This window comes from Gymnoscopelus braueri (assembly GCF_963280865.1).
Source record: "Gymnoscopelus braueri genome assembly, chromosome: 22".
NCBI lineage: Eukaryota > Metazoa > Chordata > Actinopteri > Myctophiformes > Myctophidae > Gymnoscopelus > Gymnoscopelus braueri.
Window position 1 is genome coordinate 27,858,540 of NC_137624.1, and position 22,852 is coordinate 27,881,391.

Here is a 22,852-nt window from a genome sequence, read left to right on the forward strand (position 1 = left end):
CAATGGAACAAGTATATGTGAACGCATAGCAATGAGATGAATAAGATATAAAGGAAGGCTCAAGTGCTCATTGAGACATGCTGAATGGAAAGAGTGAAATAAAATGATGTTTTGTGTGTGTGTGTGTGTGTGTGTGTGTGTGTGTGTGTGTGTGTGTGTGTGTGTGTGTGTGTATTCCCCTTTCAGTCTATTGTCAAAACTTTAACCCTAACTTCAAGGAGAGCGAGATGAACGTCATCGCGGCGGACATGTGCACGAACGCCAGGCGCGTCCGCAAGCGCTGGCTGCCCAAGATCAAGTCCATGCTGCCCGACGGCATGGAGGTGTACCGCACGGGGATGGGCATGTCGGCCGCCATGGGCCTGGGCCTGGCCCTGCAGGGCGCCGCCGCTCCGCCGGCGGTCGCCCTGCCGTTCGAGTCTGACTTCAAGACCCTAGAGCAGAGGTTGTACCCGGATCGCAAGGACCCCCTCAGGACTCACGCTCTGCCGGGCGAGGGCAGTAGCCCGGGACTGGGGGCGGCCGGAGGAGGAGAGGGGGTCGAGGGTGAAGGTGTCACCCAGGAGGAGCACGAGGAAGAGGAGGATGAGGCCGGGTTAGAGGGCACGGATGGATCGTTGGGGGTGCCGGCTCTCATCGCAGGGGCTGAGGCGGGCGGCCGGGAGGGCCTCCCCAATGAACAGCAAGGAGAGGGAGGTTTTGGAGGAGGTCTGAGGGTGAATGGACAGTGAGGTCTCCTTTTTTTTGGGGGGGGGAGAGGGGCCCGCCTCCTTACATTGTGAAATCTGTCAAACATCACACTTTTATGCTTGCTGTCTTTTCTCTGTCACCTCTACACCTCTTCTTCTCTGTGATTCCTCAAAGGGAACGACTCAGCACAAATAGCTATGCTTGTAGAACTTACAATACAGTACTTTGTTACACACACACGCACACACGCGCACACACACACACACACACGCACACACACACACGCACACGCACACACACACACACACACACACACACACACAACATTATTTCCCATTGAAGCCAAATAGACACAGGCAGACATGGCATTGATTCAATTCAGAAAACGAATCCTGTCTCCGTAACTCGTCTTCTCTCCGCTCTCGTGTTATTTCTGCACGGCGCCCGCCCTGCAATGTTTTGATGGCTTATAACAGAACAAATGTTACGTTCATCATTTCGTAGACACACAAACAAACAAAAAGTAGCCGTTACTTTACAGATAGATTAGATACCATGTGGGGTGTGGTACAGAGTTTGTAAAATGATATTCTTATTTCTTGGAAAGCTGCCTCTGAAAATAACCCAAGTCACCTTGGGACAGAAACGGATCGCCCAGTGTCACAGGCTGAACATACAGTGCCCACCACTAGCCCATTGAGACCTGGAACGCATCTGTGTCATTTTTTGATTTGAGCTAAAAAAGCATTATTTTACACTTTGGGCTATTCAAAAATCGTGAAAATGTGTGCAAATCCTTGAATATGCATTGTTTTAAAGCGATTTTTTTTCTTTGCTTCTGGGGGTCCCCTGGAACAAAAATATTTTGAGATGGGGGTCGGCGGCCAAATACATATAATTTTGGGGGTCCTTGACATGAAAAAGTTTGAGAACCACTGATATAGAAACAAGTTTTTCAGAATACTGTTGGGATTTTAGAAGACATTTGTAGAATCGGTTTCAGGTCTTAATGGGCTAATAAGTGGAACATTTTGCACAGTGTAGTGAATAAGACATAAATCGTGGCTGTCGGGTGGAAACGGACAAATTAACCCGTGTTCCACTGGATCCAATCAATGTAGTTATGATTTAGTCTTTTGTTACTACTTTTCATTGGTTCAATAGGCTATTTATAAAACCAACGGACAGACAAAACAAATTCAAAAATAGCACAAAGAAGTTGCAGATCTCCATGCTCACAGCGCATTCAGAGCTTGTACATCGGCTTCCGCTTTTGCGCAACACACATGTCATTCATTTATGAGAAAACATAAAAAGTTGAAATATGGACGTTTCTGCCCGACAGCAAGGAAGTGTGTGTCGTGCGTGTGTACGTGCACTTGTGCTGTATATCTTTGTGAGCATTGTGTCCTCGCAAGGACAGAAAGAGGAACATCATGGAAAGTGAGGACATTCTTGAAGAGGCTTCATTTTAGTAGTGGTGATGGTCATGCAGGGCTAAGCCTGATTCATAATTAGTTGTACGATGGTGTCCGGCTCCTAAAATAGCCGACCTACAAACTCATAATGCGATGCGTTTGTATATCTGCTATTTTTCGGGCATGGGATACTGGCACGGATACTGGCGCGCAACAAAAATTATAAATCAGGCTTTAGAACCAGCTGAAAAATCACTCCCCAGCCAGCCATAAAGCCCTTTGGGCAGGTTCAAGCAATCACTCAAACTTCAATGTATTTCTAGAGCGGTGGTTGCAAAAAAAGAAAGGAAATAAGAAAAAGAGTTGTATGCCTGTAACATATGAATTGGGTTTCAGAGAACGGTATGGTGCATTAACACCAGAAAATTAGAAGCGACAACTGCATTAGCGAACAATTATATGTTCTGTAAAAGAGAGCATGTGATGTCTATGATAGAGATGATTAAGTCAACGTATTGCTCAAGGATATGGGCTTTTCTACGCAGACAAACTAAAGCTCTTATACACATGAAGGAGTTGCTTGTCTTTGGGTACTTGCCCCAAGACATGTAAGTAGTCAATGTGATGCCTGTGTCTGCTTCGATACACACACACACACACACACACACACACACACACACACACACACACACACACACACACACACACACACACACACACACACACACACACACACACACACGCAACATGCACACACTTTCCAACTTGTGATCTTAACCTTTAATATCTACACAGATGAACTAAAAAAAACACTGTCAACACGGCTTAACAATGTTTGCAGTTCTTAAGCATCCTTCTTTACAATACAAAAATACCGAGTCAGGACGATAGAGATGCCAGAGCCATGAAACCAGAACGCGTCGCCCACTATCTCAGAGCTTGTACAGTATGCATGAATTCAGAGAATGAATAACTAGTGAATTATACAAAAAAACAACAACAGAACCACTTATAAAACCTGCATCCAGATAAAGAAAACAGCTGCTGTTTTGCCTCAAGATACACCATTAATACATTCACTCTGTGGGATCTGGCTTCAGTCAGTGTGACCCAGGTTAGCCCCCACAGTTGACTTTGGCACAGGCCTGGGTCCGACCCCGGGCCTGTTCGTGTGAATGACGCAGTATTGACCCGGCGCTCACTTTGCATTGGAGCGTCGGTACAGTACGGCCCGTGGTGGAGGACACTTACAGTAACATATATACGGAATGGTTGAGAGAGGAAACGCACTACGTAGTATAGTACAGTGGTTCTCAAAGTGGGGTCCGGGGACCCCCAGGGGGTCCGTGAGGGGGTTCCAGGGGGCCCCCAGCTAAATGATTGATAGTATGAAACTAAGTTGACCCTTATAGGTCTGTAACTCTGAGAGTGTGCACAGTACACACATGGAGCCAAACAGGTCCGTTTGGTTCCATTACCAAACTGGGGGGTCCTTGAAATTAAGGTTTGAGAACCACTGGTTTAGTAGAAGTAGACTACACTACTGTACAAAGTGTTGTGCCTGAAATAAATACCGTTTCGACCTGATATGATGGAGAGATGAGCACTACCTAGTCCTGCTACCATCCACTGACCTCCACCACCTTTTTTTTTTCCTTTTTCTTTTTCCTTTTTTTTGTAAATTATTGAATGAAACTAATAAGAGCAATTTCTGCTGGCTTATTGCATTTGTACTTGAAAAGTTATGGGTTGGTAAAGCTAATGAGTTTGACTAGACATGACTTCTAAAGAATGGACTGAAAATGTGCCCCCATCTTTATCTCTCTGATTAATTCTTTCTTTGGATAATTGTGGACTTGGATTAGTGACCTTCTGGCGATGACTGTTGCTCTTTTAGACGTGCGAGAGAAAGGAAAGGTTGCACAGTGACTTAAACCTGTTTGTTGCACTCATTTTCTTTTTGATATCCGTTTCCACAATTTCTGTCACACTTTGATGTAGTCTAACGAGCTATGTTTTGTTGTCCTGAGTGTTGGTTTTTAAAAGATACAGAGATACACTGGTACAGTATGTTCAAATTTTCATACAGTCACAAGACCATTGATTTGAGTGTCCTTAACATATAATGATCAATTCCCAAGTTTATTTAAAGTCCAACTTGCAGGTTGTTTGTCTTGCTCTGTAAACAATGCGGAGTGAGGTTCTAGGAACCTCAGATCTAGGCCACCAACCATATCAGACTCTCACAAGTTATCACCACGGGACCATAGCTCTAGCTCCCGATTACCTCTGGAGCAGTGGTTCTCAAAGTGGGGTCTGGGGACCCCCAGGGGTCCTTGAGGGGGTCCCCAACAAAATGAGTGAATTAACATCTCATTCTTAATCAGTTTAACCACTTAAACCTATTCAATTCTGCGGCTATTCAAAATTGTAGAGCTGCTATATTTGAAAAATGTGGAATAATTCTGAAAGTTTTTAACACAAATCTTCTGGGAGTCCCTGGCACAAAATATTTTCAGATGGGGGGGTCCGCGGCCAAATGCATATCAATTCGGGGGTCCTTGACATGAAAATGTTTGAGAACCACTGCTCTACCGTTCTCATGCTATCAGCTGCTTCCCTTGTTTGTCTACTGTAGCCAGTTCAAAATTATAATGCTGTGGTCCATTCTAAAATGCTCCATCTACAGCGTGCATTATTATATATCATACAAGGGCCTTTTTGTGCCTATTACACTCTGCTGAAATGCGATGCCATTGCCAACATTATTGACCATATTATATTTATGGTCGTAGCAGGTAGTAGCTGTTAACCTGCAAGTTGGATTTAAAAGCCAAAACTACAGTCATTCTGGAAGGCTATAACTATTTATAATGTGGTTGATAGGTAGAAATACAATTTGACTTCTCTGAAAACAGTGACATACTGTGCAATACGATTTGTAGTAGTGCTTTGTTGCTGAAAATACTGGTAGTAGCATAATGCTATGCTTTGCTAGAACTAAAATCAAAGGAAAAAAAAAAATACCCTGCCCATTTTACTGTTGCTTTACTGCTGTGCTATTTGAAACGTTGGGCCAGTTATTCTGTGTCTTGTTTATGTTTTTTTCTTTTCTTTTTTTCTTTTTCTGGGGGTAGCTTTAAGAAGGCCCTGCAAAGAAGCACAGGGTTGTAATTGCACTAGGTAACGATTTAAAAAAAAAGTTTACAGTATTTCTTGTAGAAATGTGATCTGCCATGGAAAACAGGGCTGTGGGGGGGGGATGACTGAGATAATGAGTGAATGTAAACTACCTGTATATCTGTAGCACTGCTTTGGCTAGGGGTCCAGGGCCTGATTGAATAGGGCAAAAAAAAAAATACTGAATCACTTTGCTAAATTGCACACTTTCACAGTTGTAGTAGGGCAGAATATAGTAGTCATTTGATATCGAGGTTTGGTGTTTCCTTTAACCTGGAGCTGTAATTTCAAATGACTATTGGTTCTCTAATGTGAAAGAGCATGAGGAAGAATTTCTCCAATAAATCTAAAAGATAACTAAGATCCTATGCAGGCCTCTGTGATATTTACGATATGATATGCCAGCAAATTATTTTTCAACTATCCAGACATGTAAGACATGTACTGTAATAGCAGGGTCTGAGACCATAAAAAAAGAAAAACTATGCTTAGGAGAGGGATATGCGTAATAAATAAATAAATATTTCAACACATTTTAAATATTTCAACACATTTTAAAATGGTCACGCTTCAGTTCTAAACGTAGCTCTTATAATCAGCAAGAATTTAGTTTTTTATTATGATTGAGATTAAACACAATACGTTTTATAGTGCATTTAATCAGTCAGACACTAACTAAAATCACTCACCTACTGCAAATCCACCAAAAATCATACCGTTATAGAAATACCCTGAGGTTTCCATGCTAATTTGTTTTCCTACACACGTGATCTAAGGAGAATTTGAAAAACTATATCATTAAATAACATGCAGTGATTAAAAAGTGTGTGGACCAGTGCCTTATAGACTATGTGGATATGAATATTGTTGTGTAAGATCTGTAGCTGTAAAATGGCAAACCTTGATGGAGCTGTTTTCCATATAAAATTATTATGTTAAGAAAATATCCTCCAACAACCTTGGGAGGTGGGTTGTAATACTGACTTATTTGCTTGTGTTTTAAACAGTTCATATACCTTTTTTTTTTGTCATCACCATATCTATCGCAACTTGCAAAAGAAGCACCGACATATCCTTGATCTTCTGACAGATAAAAATTGTTGTCATTCCAATTTCAATATAATCATATATAGCTCGTCAACAATAATACATGGGATCTCCCTGATTGACAAGCTTCTGTCAAGAAACCTCGTATCTCCATATTTCAATGTGTTAAGTTTTTCTTTTTTGTAAAGTAACGCCCTACTTCACCATACAAGAGTGTTATGCAAAAGTGGTGAAAATAGGTCATCTACAAGCTCACAAAGTGAGCTTGTAAATCGCTATTTTCACTATTTTAAGATATAAAAAAATAATAAAAGGGAACGGTTTTGGACATACCGTACAAGGTTTCCACCCAACCGTGACGATGTGTTGCTTTTTAATGTGTAGCTGGGTATTGAACCTACGTCAACGTGTCACAATTATCAACCCTGGGATGCAACTTTTAGTGGCTTTCAGTAGTGCAAAAATTCTTGGACATAAAACAATTTTTGTCATCATTTCCCCTTTTGCATTCACTTAAAGCTGCACTATGTAACTTTCCTCTTCTACCCCCGGATTTGAAAGTGCTGAAATGTTTACCATTGAGCTAGTAGAGCCTGCCTGCCTGCTTGCTCAGGGGATGAATTGAATCTTGACCATCAGGTCAAATTCAATCGTGTCAGATCCTGTGTCTAGTTGAGACATCCGAAAGTCTCAATAGAAGAGCAGGGAGACAAAAATACAACCACCCCGATTGTATAAGTTATATTGTATTAACATGTACTCTATCATACAGGTTGTACAACGTTACATTTTATTCATTAAGAAAAAGTTACATAGTGCCGCCTTAAACCTGTTTTAGCCATATCGTTTACTACTTGTCTGCCTTATTAAGTACTGCGTACAATTCTGTCCCAGCCCCCAAAAACAATAGACTACCAATATGTTTCTCTGCCTCTAGGAGTCTTTCTTATTGTACTGTACAGGGTGAAAGTGAAAGTGAAATTGAACGGTGTTGCACTAAAGCCTGAGTTATGCTGGGTCAAACTAAGCATGAATCACCCCTTAAACAGTGATTCTCAGAGAATGTTATGGCTAACCCTTGAGAGGGCGAGCTCTATTTTGGTGGCCGAAAAAAGATGATGCTGTAATGTATGTGTGTTATATGATATACTAATTTGTAATGTTAACTTTATTTGATTGAAATTGACATCTCACCTAGGCCTACAGCAAACCACATTTGCAATAGTTAAGTTGCATCAAGGTTGCTTTTAACATAAATCAGTATATTAAATGTTAGCAATATTTAAAACAAAGAATGACTGGATGTCAAATGAAATGAAAGAAAAATGTGGGATATGGTAGGATATTATATTTGGTAAAGATCCTATTTTGACAGTTTTTATGTAAACGTTTTTCTTTTACATCTCTAAGCACTTCAGTAGTGCTTAACCCCTGTTGCTCTAAAATCAGTATAATGATTTTTTTTTTTGTATCCATGTAACAAATGTAGCATGACTTACAGTTAGAAAGAAAAATCAGGTCAAGTATTCTTTTCAAGGAGTGGTTACCAGAAATCGTTTATTTTATTTTACATTTACCTGCATCAAAGAAATGCATGCCATTCATACACGCATAACTCTAGCCCGGTGAAATATATGATGCATACAGTGTCTGCAGACAAAGCAGTGAGGAGTCTTGCAGTGGAATGGTTTTCTTTCTTTCTTCTTTTTTTTTTGTCACACACCATGGTCCTTTATTGATTGTTCAGCATTGTAATACACCCAGTAATCTGGTGACTGTGAGAGGAATACAAAGACTGACTACTTTTAGTCACGTGTGTGTGCATGAGGACCTGCAGCAGAACTCAAGAAAAATAATTGCAATGGAGGTTGCTTGTGTGTATGTGCGTGCGTATGTGTCTTTGAACGTTAATGCCAGCACTTTAGAATTACTAATTAAAATTTGCTATATACTGTGGTTGCCTATGGGCGACCACACTAATTAAATGCCAAGAGTGAGTGTCGTTTAGGCAAAGGGGGAACAAGTCACCTTCAAACCCATGTGCTCAGAGCGCTGACAATCAGAATGGGGGGAAAGAACCCACAGTGTGCACTATGGAAAATCTGTCATGAATCGCTGTGCTCCTGCTATTTTCCTTGTCATTTCCCAGCTTGTTGTTAGTATTTGCTATAGCTTTCTACTCTCTACACGTTGCTTGTGTCAATTCTGGTTTTCTTGATTACAAGTGTATCTCTTTGCTAAAAAGACAGACTTATAACTTGGTGCTTCATTCATGGAAATGGGTCATGTTTGTATTGTTAATAATGCATGGACTTTACTTGGTCCTGATTCACTGGTTAGTGGTGTCCGTTGACAAACTCATATGAGGAAAGCACATCTGACTATGCTACAGATGTACTTTTTGACTATGATAAATAATGCTCACTATCAACAGGGCTTGGACCACGCAGACAAACTGGGATGGGAGAGTGTCAGCAGTGAAAACATTTGGAGAGTGGCTGCTTTATGTGAAAAAAAAAAGGTTAATAATGTTTATGCGCCTTGTGACTCAAGCAACAATAATATAAACAAGTGAACCGCAAGTTGCCACTTTTGACGTTTCATAAAAATCTTAAAATAACCTTCATTCCCATCTTGTTCTTTCCCAACACCAGTTTCAGTTGTGTAGTACAAGTGACAGATAACTTTCAAAATGCAATACAGAAAAGTCTGCTTTCTAATAAAAGTCCATACTTCACCAAATGTTCTTTCTTGTGTTTGTATTTCATGCAGGCATAATGCTGAAATAAGCAAATGCTAATGCTAAATGCATAGATTGGGATTGATCTGCCCAAAAGGTTTCTCCACCACTTTTGACAGTCCTTACTTCAAAGAATGTCCGAGTTTTGCAGTTTTGTACTCATAGGTGACACATTACTGTCACAAGTAATAATAGATATATTTAAGAAATTAAATTAGTAGTGTGTGGATGTGTGAACATGTACAGTAAGAAAACAAATGTAAATCAACCAAAGTCCAAACCAACCTGATCCTAGCCCATCAAGACCTCATGTTGCTTCCGTCCAGCTTCCCTGTCCTCTGTAAATAAACAAAGGAGCATGGCTAAACCAAGGGGCCACTGTTGTGACCAGCGTGGACAACACTCCCCTAAAATGTCCAGCCTTAAAATACACCAGGGAATTCACACTGGAGCGATACGCAAATCAGTGCACATCAGCCCACTTTTGCCGCCATCTTGAGTGAGTAGATTGACAGCTGCCACAAGTGTAGAGTAGTGTAGTGTAGTCTGTAGTCCTGTGTTTGTTGTCCAGCAAATTGCACACATTTCCAACCTGGAAGAAAAGCTTTGGAGATCAGATGTCGGAGATATCAAAGAAACGTCGTATGGCTTGGCTTGGGTATCTTAAATACAACTAGACGCGTCGCAATTCAGGGCAATTGCAAAGTGTGGTTGCGCCGACGCGAGTCGCGGGTCGCGGCCGCCGGGCTCTAGGAATACGCTGGGAGGAATACCGTCGGAGGCTGCGCCAATTACATTGTCACGTCACTCCTGAGATCACTTGCGTTTCATTTAGAGAGGATTGATCCCCCCAAAAATCATGTTTTTGCATCAAACGGTTACGTTTTGTGCATTTGTGGCGCCCCCTATGGGTCAAAGTGGAAATGCTTTTGGAGATTCGTTGAGTAAACCACCCTCGACATTTGATTCAAATTTGGGATTGACCGGACGTTTCGTTCGTGATTTCTAGCATTTTTGGTAAAACGGGCCCCTCCCGCTAACTTTGGAAGCCATTTACGGACGAACGGTAAGGACTATCAAAATGCCGTTTGGATATGTTCATCGCATGGGTCCAGAGATCATGTGTACCGATTTTCGTGAAATTTGGACAAAATATGTGGGAGGAGGAGCTAAAAGTGTGTTTTGAAGAAAATTCAAAATGGCGGAAAATCTATCCTGACGCAAATGGGCGTGGCCTATATGGGGAGATGCGTCGTGACCCAAGGAATCCAGGTGAAAATTTTGATTTTACGACCTACGGTTCAAGAGTTATAGGCCAAAACGTAAAGGGGGCTGTTATAGCGCCACCATGTGGCCGAATGGTGTGATAATTTTTGTAATAATTTCGGACTAAATTATGAACCTCCCCTACAAATATGGTAACTCTAGCTCTTACGGTTTCTGAGAAAAAAATACTTGAATTTGAGTTTTTTCACTTTTCCATTAAAGCGGATGGGGAAATTTAATGCACTTATAAATCAATATCAATTAAACTATTTAACCAATCTCTTAGCAAAATACAAGCACACGATTCCCGCTCAAGACGGTCATTTTGACATATGGCACGACATTGGGGGATAAAAACTGTGGGAGGAGATGCGGTTCAAAGTATTGTTTATCTAGGAAAATAATAAAGCCGGAGGATTACTATAGTCTGGTTGCCCTGTTAGGGCAACCACACTAATGAGATTGAGCTAAAAGCTAAATTGTGTTTCTCTATGTGTCCAGTCTGAGAAACGTTGTCTAACGTGGGTGGCTCACGGTCACGGTGGCTGAGTAAACAGCCAGGGACTCTTGTCTGTCTGTCAGCAAGTGTTCAGACGTCGGAGATATCAAATAAATGTAGTATGGCTTGGGTGTCAGCTGACGAAATAACATAACCTTCAACAACATTCCCAAACACATATAAGCTCAAACGAGCATGACAGCACACAATCAAAAATATAAACATCTGTTGGAGGCGAGGGCGAGGCGAGCATCAGCGTTGCCATGTCGACTTTGGGCTTATTTTTCTGTAAAGTTGCTTGTAAAATTTGTAGTTTTGTGTACTTTTATTTTACTTTTTTTATAAAGTGTACTTGCTTATTTAGGCTTATTTAGGTACTTGCTTATTTAGGCTTTTTTTTAAAAAATATATATTTTTTAAAACCAGTGGTTCTCAAATCTTTTCATGAAAATGTTTTGTGCCAGGGAGCATTTGTGTTGTTAGAATGTTTTAAAAAATATTCCAAATATTCTTTATTTTATTGCAAGAGTTTTTTTAATAGCCTATGTACAAGCTCACGTGAGCTTGTAGATCGGCTATTTTCAAGTAGCCGATGTCACTAAGCCACTTCTTTTGGGCTTGTTTTCATAGACCTGGTTGCTTATTTCTCTCGCAAAATATGGCAACACTGATCGCAACAGGTCCGTTGTGCACTTTCTCAATGATCAATGAACAATATAAAAATAAAAATAATAACAATACTGAGCTATAATAATATTATAAATATATATATAGATAATCAGTACTCAAGATGACTATATTTTATTTCGGTTACACAACTAAGCAACAAAACGTTGTTCTTTTCAGGTAAAATGAATGATTGTGACTGACTGGGCACTGTCATTACATCTGGTCTAGGGCACAGATGTAATGACTTTTTTCCAGGTAGCGTGCCTTTGCGTCTGCGTTCAGCTTCTCTCTGTATGGTATCTCTCTCTGTCACGCATTGCCCGGTCCATCTTCTGTCCTTTACCAATAAATTCGCTGTAGTTCAGGACACGTCGTGACTCGTGGGTAACTGTCAATGTTGTTGATACCATAGATATTAGAAACCTAGATACCTCATTGGCCTCTGCAGTTCATTGGGGCGACTTGTATCGCAATACACGGCGGCTCTTCCGTCTTCCGCAGGGAACCTGTCACTCAAAGTGACTACTGGACAATCACAGCGCTCACAGTGCGTTGACTACTGGCCAATCACAGTGCGTCTTTTCCGGGACTTGTGCAATGGTTCTCAACCAGTGGTCCGGGAACCACCAGTGGTCATTGAGGGGGTTCCAGGTGATACCCAGCTAAATGATGGAGATAATAACCAAATGGACCCTTATAGATCTTTAAATCTTGAATATAACATTTCATACTGTCAAGAGTCAAATTGTTAAACATCTGCATTACTTACTAAACAAGTACACAATTAGAGAACATAAACAATTGTTATTTTGACAACAGCTTATCGAACGATAACATATTCTACGTTTTGGGTGTGAGAGGCTAAAGCTTATCAAACGGTGTTCCGTGACTCAAATGCTGAATAAATAATGGACCTTGATATGAAAAAGGACCAGTCTCTTATTTGAATTTCACAAATAGAGTGTGGAGTTTGCCAAGTTCCAACTAACTAGATGCTGCGCACAGCTGTCAGCTGCTGCCTCTCAAAGGGTTAAGAGCTGGGTTAAGAGCTGGGTTACAAAAAGACCCGCCCCCACCTGCCTCTGATTGGCCTACCGAACTTCCGCGTGTGTGACGCACACGGCAGCCCTGCGGAAGCAGGAAGCGCGCCCGAGATACAGACGCTTCAGAGCCGAATGAGGCGTCTACCTTTATATGTCTATGGTTGATACGAGCTGTTGTTATGGAGCCCACCTAATATGGCCACCGGAACTACTTCAGCCTAAGCTTGGCCACGCCTTTTGCCCGGCCCCTATAGTAAACTGGACACAAGTTGCCATACCAGTAGTCTCGCGTAGCCAGACAACTATTCCACAATCTCCAACTCCCGAAATCCGATTGAGGAAACTGGCACTTCCGTTCACGAAAATATATTTTAAAATATCTTTACATTTTCTTTTTTAATTTCCATTTCTGCTAAGCAGCAAGCTAAATATACTTAGATGATTTTGATTTATAGTCGGATAAATTTGCGCGACTGTAAAGACGAAACGGAAGTGGGGAGGAAGCTTCACATCCGGCTTATATTCTAATCATGATCAGAGCTTCCGAGTCCCAGACTGTATGCCGGAAACATTTGAAAATTGTGGGAGGCAACAGTCTGGTAACGCGAGACTACCATACCAGGGGTCTTCAACAGGGGTCCGGGACCCCTAGGGGGGGGCTCAGAGTTACTACAGGGGGGCCGCCAAATCTTTGTGTGATAGGATTATTCTTTTTTTACATGAACCACTTGAACCCTAGCATCCCTATTCTGAGGGGAACATTAGCCGAAAACAGCAGATCTACAACGCTCACACAGGGCCGTGGGAAGACGTTATATGTTACGGGTGCTGTATGCGCATGCATGCACGTGCGAAAATTTGCGGTTTCTGGGGTTATTTTGTTAATTTGATTTGGTTAATTCGGTTCCAGAACACTTATTGCACTAAATCCCCCCCAAATAACGACCAACAACAACAGGCACATTATGCAAAAATGTTTTGATTTTGATTTTATGTATATATATATATTTTAATATAATTTTTTAATTTTTCATACTTTATTTTCAGGGGGTGCTGCAGCCCCCTCAGCACCCCCACTTCCCACGGCTATGTATGTGGGTAAAGTGATGATAATATAATGTATTTAATATATAATGTATGTGGGTAAAGTGATGATAATATAAGGACACATTCAAGTATCTGACAATGTATTAAGTCACCAGCCTGGCATGGCCAGACTAATATCACTGTGTAGATATGAGTCTGGAATCTCTGTGTGGAACCTGCATTTCCAAGGAGCAGATAAAACAAATGTCTCGGGTGATAAACCTGGCCCATATTTTGGCTATGTCAATATAGGCTTTTTTTTGTTTTTTTAAGCTACAAGCTCACAACGCATCGCATTGCGATGAAGGCCAAGGACCCCATAGCTGAGAGAGAGATGAAGCAGGGACCACCTCTATATTGTATAAAATTGTGTTTCAGATAAACCTTTGCTGCTTTTTTTCCCCACTACACCTATAACTCTTTGCCAAAAATAGCCGCCGATCTACAAGCTGATCTCTCGCGCTGCGAGGCGTTGTGAGCTTGTAGATCTGCTATTTTTGGCTAAAGTTCTCCTCAGAAAAGGGATACTAAGGTTCAAGTGGTTAATGTAAAAAAAATAAAATCCTATCACACAAAGATTTGGCAGACCCCCTGTAGTAACTCTGAGGACCCCCTGTCTGTCTGTCTGCGGTGTAGAGCCTGTCTGTCTGCTGTGTAGAGCCTGTCTGTCTGCGGTGTAGAGCCTGTCTGTCTGCGGTGTAGAGCCTGTCTGTCTGCTGTGTAGAGCCTGTCTGTCTGCTGTGTAGAGCCTGTCTGTCTGCTGTGTAGAGCCTGTCTGTCTGCTGTGTAGAGCCTGTCTGGCTGGGGTTGCTATGATGATCAATTTACCATATTAGGGACATCAACAGGCATCGACTTCCTTGATTGGCCAGCCCGACCCATCAGCGGATTGGTCAAACTTTGCATGACACTTGTGCCAATGAACCAATATAAGTGGTAGAGCACACTTTAGGACTCCATTCTGTTACACAACGAGACTTGAAGAATCTAATTTGATCCCTGGAGGAGCTGTTGTGAGAAATGTTCTACTGGACGCTGAATCTGAAGAGAGGACCAGTGTTAGGCGGTCAAGCTGCTGCTGTTGCCGTGGGAGACAAAGTCTACTCATTTGGAGGGTACCGTAACATCAACAAGGCTCGGATTGATGTTCACATCTTCAACACAGTGGCTTTACGCTGGAGGAAGTTGACCCCAGTGACAACCGGAAGAGGAGAATTTCACATTGAGGTTCCATCCAATCCCAAGGGCCACACAGCTGTGCTGATAGAAGATATGATCTACATCTGGGGGGGTTATGAATATGACACAAGGGAATACCGCAACGTGCTGTATGCATTTGATGTCGACGCCCACAGATGGTTCAAGCCCAAGGTTTCTGGAACTGTTCCAGAGGAGAGGTGGAACCACACAGCCTGTGTCTTGGGGAAGGTCATGTATGTCCATGGAGGACACAATGGGACTGTATACTATAATGACATCTACAAGTTGGACACCACCACAATGGTCTGGTCTTTAATTAACACCAGAGACACTCCAGAATCTCTTCCATCACATCACTCTGCCACCATCATCGGGACAAAGATGTTTGTATTTGGGGGCGGAACCTCCCCCTTTAACAACAACAACAACATCATCAGAGTGTTTGACACAGAGACCAACTGCTGGCTGAACACACCTTCTGCACAGCTTCTTCCAAAAAGACGCTTTGGTCATTCAGCCTTTACCTACAATGGAGAGTTGTACATTTTTGGAGGTATAAACAACACTCTTAACACCCTCAATGATCTGTGGAAATTCAGTCCAGAGACCTTCTCCTGGAAGAAGGTTGAGCCCAAAGGGAAGAGGCCGTGTGGGATGTATGGGATGTGCTGTTGCATTGTGGGAGATCGTATCATCCTCTCTGGAGGAGAAGACGGTGATGATCTGTACATGTTAGACTTAAGTCCTAGTCTGAAGACAGTATGCAAGCTAGCAGTTATTCAGTACGATCTGGACCAATCAGAACTCCCACACGACATCAGGTGGGAACTGGAAGCCATGACTAACAACAGCAGCAAATAAATAATATAAATAAGACGGGGTCCAATAAGGGGCGTGGCCTCATGTGGATGTCACACTTCATGTGACCAATCTGTGACGTCAGTCAACTATGACATAATGACTCCATATTTGGGCAAGGTTTCTATCCCGATCTGACTGCCATTGACTTCCATTATAACATTGAAGTTAAAGGGATATTTCACTTTCAAAAAAACTTTGGGTCATTTTATCGTCTACACAGGCTTTTGTGAACCCCCCAGACAGTTTTTAAGTTGCTTGATTCAGTATTTAGATATTTGATATTCATTTATCAGACACGCCCCCTTCCTATACAAACTCATTATAACTTCAAACTCCATTTTTAACATGTTAGATTCATCAAAAACACCCGTCCTTGGTTCTGGTGACTCACCCTGCCCTCCTAATACGCGAGGGGGCCGTGTTTTTTTGATAAAAATATCTCCACATTAATGGTTAAAAAACCTCCTAACTCCACTTGAGCTGTATATGGGCAGGGCCGTGGGAAGACGTTATAGGTTGCGGGTGCTGTATGCGCATGCTAAACCAAGGGGCCACTGTTGTGACCAGCGTGGACAACACTCCCCTAAAATGTCCAGCCTTAAAATACACCAGGGAATTCACACTGGAGCGATACTCAAATCAGTGTGGACGCAAAGTGACCTGACTTGCATGTTGGGAGAGAACCCATGGATATGATCAGTATGGAAAACACAGAGGAGAGAGAGACACTGGCCGTTTCTCAATTCAAAGAACGGTTTGCATCCTTGTGAAGACCTTATGGTTGACGAGTATATGTGCACAGGGAGACCATGCCATTATTTGACAAATCAAATGCGGTGTATTTTATTTATATATATTTTTTTAATATAAATAAAATACAAGCCAAATGTAGTCAGTTAAATCCATTGAAGTTACAACTTGCTGCTCTCTAGTGGAAAACAATGCTTATTGCAGCTTTAAGACAGTTGACAAGTATGTTTTCATCCCAACCCAAGACCATTTAACTAATTAGCCACTTAAACCCTCTATAGTAAACTGGACACAAGTTGCCATACCAGTAGTCTCGCGTAGCCAGACAACTATTCCACAATCTCCAACTTCCGAAATCCGATTGAGGAAACTGGCACTTCCGTTCACGAAAATATATTTTAAAATATCTGTACATTTTCTTTTTTAATTTCCATTTCTGCTAAGCAGCAAGCTAAATATACTTAGATGATTTTGATTTATAGTCGGATAAATTTGCGCGACTGTAAAGACGAAACGGAAGTGGGGAGGAAGCTTCACATCCGGTTTATATTCTAATCATGATCAGAGCTTCCGAGTCCCAGACTGTATGCCTGTAACATTAGAAAATTGTGGGAGGCAACAGTCTGGTAACGCGAGACTACCATACCAGGGGTCTTCAACAGGGGTCCGGGACCCCTAGGGGGGGGGCTCAGAGTTACTACAGGGGGGCCGCCAAATCTTTGTGTGATAGGATTATTCTTTTTTTACATGAACCACTTGAACCCTAGCCTCCCTATTCTGAGGGGAACATTAGCCGAAAACAGCAGATCTACAACGCTCACACAGGGCCATGGGAAGACGTTATATGTTACGGGTGCTGTATGCGCATGCATGCACGTGCGAAAATTTGCGGTTTCTGGGGTTATTTTGTTAATTTGATTTGGTTAATTCGGTTCCAGAACACTTATTGCACTAAATCCCCCCCCAAATAACGACCAACAACAACAGGCACATTATGCAAAAATGTTTTGATTTTGATTTTATGTATATATATATATTTTAGTATAATTTTTTAATTTTTCATACTTTATTTTCAGGGGGTGCTGCAGCCCCCGGCCTCAGCACCCCCACTTCCCACGGCTATGTACAGTATGTGGGTAAAGTGATGATAATATAATGTATGTGGGTAAAGTGATGATAATATAAGGACACATTCAAGTATCTGACAATGTATTAAGTCACTAGCCTGGCATGGCCAGACTAATATCACTGTGTAGATAGATATGAGTCTGGAATCTCTGTGTGGAACCTGCATTTCCAAGGAGCAGATAAAACAAATGTCTCGGGTGATAAACCTGGCCCATATTTTGGCCATGTCAATATAGGCTTTTTTTTTTTCTCACAACGCATCGCATTGCGATGAAGGCCAAGGACCCCATAGCTGAGAGAGAGATGAAGCAGGGACCACCTCTATATTGTATAAAATTGTGTTTCAGATAAACCTTTGCTGCTTTTTTTCCCCACTACACCTATAACTCTTTGCCAAAAATAGCCGCCGATCTACAAGCTGATCTCTCGCGCTGCGAGGCGTTGTGAGCTTGTAGATCTGCTATTTTTGGCTAAAGTTCTCCTCAGAAAAGGGATACTAAGGTTCAAGTGGTTAATGTAAAAAAAAAAAAATCCTATCACACAAAGATTTGGCAGACCCCCTGTAGTAACTCTGAGGACCCCCTGTCTGTCTGTCTGCGGTGTAGAGCCTGTCTGTCTGCGGTGTAGAGCCTGTCTCTCTGCTGTGTAGAGCCTGTCTGTCTGCGGTGTAGAGCCTGTCTGTCTGCTGTGTAGAGCCTGTCTGTCTGCTGTGTAGAGCCTGTCTGTCTGCGGTGTAGAGCCTGTCTGTCTGCTGTGTAGAGCCTACTGTCTGTCTGCTGTGTAGAGCCTGTCTGTCTGCTGTGTAGAGCCTGTCTGTCTGCTGTGTAGAGCCTGTCTGTCTGCTGTGTAGAGCCTGTCTGTCTGCTGTGTAGAGCCTGTCTGTCTGCTGTGTAGAGCCTGTCTGTCTGCTGTGTAGAGCCTGTCTGGCTGGGGTTGCTATGATGATCAATTTACCATATTAGGGACATCAACAGGCATCGACTTCCTTGATTGGCCAGCCCGACCCATCAGCGGATTGGTCAAACTTTGCATGACACTTGTGCCAATGAACCAATATAAGTGGTAGAGCACACTTTAGGACTCCATTCTGTTACACAACGAGACTTGAAGAATCTAATTTGGTCCCTGGAGGAGCTGTTGTGAGAAATGTTCTACTGGACGCTGAATCTGAACAGAGGACCAGTGTTAGGCGGTCAAGCTGCTGCTGTTGCCGTGGGAGACAAAGTCTACTCATTTGGAGGGTACCGTAACATCAACAAGGCTCGGATTGATGTTCACATCTTCAACACAGTGGCTTTACGCTGGAGGAATTTGACCCCAGTGACAACCGGAAGAGGAGAATTTCACATTGAGGTTCCATCCTATCCCAAAGGCCACACAGCTGTGCTGATAGAAGATATGATCTACATCTGGGGGGGTTATGATTATGACACAAGGGAATACCGCAACGTGCTGTATGCATTTGATGTCGACACCCACAGATGGTTCAAGCCCAAGGTTTCTGGAACTGTTCCAAAGGAGAGGTGGAACCACACAGCCTGTGTCTTGGGGAAGGTCATGTATGTCCATGGAGGACACAATGGGACTGTATACTATAATGACATCTACAAGTTGGACACCACCACAATGGTCTGGTCTTTAATTAACACCAGAGACACTCCAGAATCTCTTCCATCACATCACTCTGCCACCATCATCGGGACAAAGATGTTTGTATTTGGGGGCGCAATCTGCTTTTACAACAACAACAACATCATCAGAGTGTTTGACACAGAGACCAACTGCTGGCTGAACACACCTTCTGCACAGCTTCTTCCAGAAAGACGCTTTGGTCATTCAGCCTTTACCTACAATGGAGAGTTGTACATTTTTGGAGGTATAAACTTCGCTCTTAACACCCTCAATGATCTGTGGAAATTCAGTCCAGAGACCTTCTCCTGGAAGAAGGTTGAGCCCAAAGGGAAGAGGCCGTGTGGGATGTATGGGATGTGCTGTTGCATTGTGGGAGATCGTATCATCCTCTCTGGAGGAGAAGACGGACCTGATGATCTGTACATGTTAGACTTAAGTCCTAGTCTGAAGACAGTATGCAAGCTAGCAGTTATTCAGTACGATCTGGACCAATCAGAACTCCCACACGACATCAGGTGGGAACTGGAAGCCATGACTAACAACAGCAGCAAATAAATAATATAAATAAGACGGGGTCCAATAAGGGGCGTGGCTTCATGTGGATGTCACACAATCTGTGACGTCAGTCAACTATGACATAATGACTCCATATTTGGGCAAGGTTTCTATCCCGATCTGACTGCCATTGACTTCCATTATAACATTGAAGTTAAGTATATCAAATACAAAAGGAAAAAACGCAAGGCTCCAGCCTCATCCAAATTCCATGTGAGAATTCAAAAAAATAAACCAGACATTGTTTATGTTTTTAAAAACAATTTGTCACGAAAAAATGACCCAAAAGAATATCTCCACATTAATGGTTAAAAAACCTCCTAACTCCACTTGAGCTGTATGTGGGCAGGGCCGTGGGAAGACGTTATAGGTTACGGGTGCTGTATGCGCATGCATGCACGTGCGAAGATTTGCGGTTTCTGGGCGGTTTCTAGGGTTATTTTGTTCATTTAATTCGCTTAATTCGGTTCCAGAACACTTAAGGTCCTTACACACCGGAGCGATTTTTTCGTGCGAATAATACGCTTTTTTTTAAAACCTTATAAAGTCAATGCAAGCGTACATGGCGCGAAAAAGCGGAAAAGCGAAGCGAAAAAGCGTCTTTTAATTATTCGGAACGAGTCCGAATTTTGCGTATATTCGCACATTCGCCGGTGTGTAAGGACCTTTATTGCACTAAATCCCCCCCAAATAACGACCAACAACAACAGGCACATTATGCAAAAATGTTTTGATTTTTTTTTCTTTATTTTTTTTAAATATCATTTTTAAATTTTTCATACTTTATTTTCAGGGGGTGCTGCAGCCCCCTCAGCACCCCCACTTCCCACGGCTATGCGCTCACAGCGCACGTTGCGAGGCGTTGTGAGCTTGTACATCGGCTATTTTAGGCAAAGTGGTTTGGTGTGGGGAAAAAGGAGCAAACAAATTGCAGAGACAAAGGTCAAGTTTACTGAGTATTGAGGGTTTAAGTGGTTAAATGTCTGAAACGAGCCAAAACCATTAATGGACACAACACCGATGATAGTGCTATCAAACAAGTCTATGAAGCTATCTATGAAATCTATGAAAAGGTTTAATCTGCCACACAATTTAATGCAATATGTAGTGGGGGTCCCTGCTTCATCTCTCTCTCAGCTAAGGGGTCCTTCCTTGGCCTGAAAAACATTGAAGACCCCCCGCTCTATACCATGGGCTCTTTTCCCCTCTCCACCAAATCTCTTTGCCAAAAATAGCGCATACAAGCTCACAATCAGTGGTGGAAAAAGTACTCAAATTCTTTACTTAAGTAAAAGTACCAATACTGCAATATAAAAAATACTCTGTTACAAGTAAAAGTCCAGAATTCTAAATTTATTTGAGTAAAAGTACAAAAGTATTGGCATCAAAATGTACTTAAAGTACCAAAAGTAAAAGTACTAAATATTTGAAAATAGCCGATCTACAAGCTCACAATGCGTCGCGATGCGACGCGTTGTGAGCTTGTAGATCTGCTATTTTCAAATAGCCTATGTTTAAAATAGGTTTAAAGTGGTTAATGTATGTTTTATTATATCATAATTTATATCTGAAAAGTAACTAGTAACTAAAGTTTTCAAGTAAATGTAGTGGAGTAAAAGTACAATATTTGCCTCTGAGATGTAGTGGAGTAGAAGTAAAAGTATTGGAAATTGGAAATACTCAAGTAAAGCACAAATACCTCAAAATTGTACTTAAGTACAGTACTTAAGTAAATGTACCTAGTTACTTTCCACCACTGCTCACAATGTGTTGCAATGTGACGTGTTGAGAGGTAGTACATCTGCTACTCAAATGTTCCCTGCAAAATAGGGATGCTGAGGTTCAAGTGGTTAGGTCTACTGGAACAGAAACCTGCGCCCACTTGTGCTTGACCATGGGTTAAAAGACAAGATGCCCTTACCACCCATACCAATACAACTCCTGGACCAGATGGAATATCAAGCACGCTCAGATTGCCTGCATGGGAGTTGAGTGGTACTTAATATGTTAATACCTCTCTCGTCTCTCCAAGGGATGATTGAAAAGTATCATTTTTGTCTCTCTGCCCAAATCCATCCAGTCAATCTGAATTAAATCTGGCCTGTCTAATCCCCTTAATATCTCTGTTAAGCAAAGTGGTCTGAAAGTTCATTGTTAACATGGCCCTATTAATGAACTGGTGAACTAGAGGGTGGCCATAGCTGAGTGGTTAGTGAGCCCGCCTAGGGATCCAGAGGCCCTGGTTGCTCCAGGTACGATTCCAGGCCAGTCCAGCAGCAAATGTGTCGATGAAATGAAATTTGTCCCTGAGCAAGACTCTTAACCCCTAATTGCTCACGGGCCCTCATTGGAAACAAGACCGCAAGGACTTTCATGAACGGACCTGTTAAAGGAATTATCCTATCCTTAACAACACGATTGCTCTACTGCTGAATTTGGTATTCCTATTTTAGACGTGTCATTATAGCCCCTCACCCCCAAAAAATAAACAAACAAACAAACAAAAAAGTATTTAAAAAATATCGAAAATGGCAGATCTACAAGCTATATTGTGTATAGCTTGTAGAGTAGAAATGGAACCAAACGGGGTCCATTTGGGTCCATGTACATTCTCTCAGAGTTATGTGACCATTAAAAAGTTTAACATCCACTTATGTATGCTGAGTGCAGTGGTGTAAAGTAACTAAATACGTTTACTCAAGTAGCTACTGTACTTATTAAAGTAAAATGTTGAGGTATTTTTTACTTTACTGGAGTATTTCCAATTTTCAGCTTGTAGATCTGCTATTTTCAAAATATTTAAATACATTTTATTCTGCCTAATGAATACTTTTACTTTTGGTACTTTAAGTATATTTTGATGCCAATACTTTTGCACTTTTACTCAAGTAAATGTTGTAAAAACTTTCCTTGTATTGATACTTTTACTTAAAGTAAAGAAATGTAGTACTTTTTTCCACCACTGGCTGTGTGTTCCCATAGCAACGCAATTCCATTCACCAGGTCTGTATCCCATCCATCCATCCATTGCTCTGGCGTTGACCTTCCGTCCTTCAGCTAACTGCGTCACTATACAGTGTCATAAGCG

General features: G+C 41.9%; 1 protein-coding gene across 4 annotated transcripts in view; it reads left to right on the top strand.

Moving 5' to 3' along the window:
- nacc2 (NACC family member 2) overlaps window positions 1-9,077 on the top strand; it is a 77,976-nt gene extending 68,899 nt beyond the window's left edge. For all 4 annotated transcript variants that reach the window (XM_080419806.1, XM_080419804.1, XM_080419805.1 and 1 more), the window contains exon 7: window positions 187-9,077. In XM_080419806.1, the coding sequence (XP_080275932.1) occupies window positions 187-731 (545 nt within the window). In that variant the 3' untranslated portion in view covers window positions 732-9,077. The remainder of the gene's footprint in view (window positions 1-186) is intronic.
- The last annotated feature ends 13,775 nt before the right edge of the window (window positions 9,078-22,852 follow it).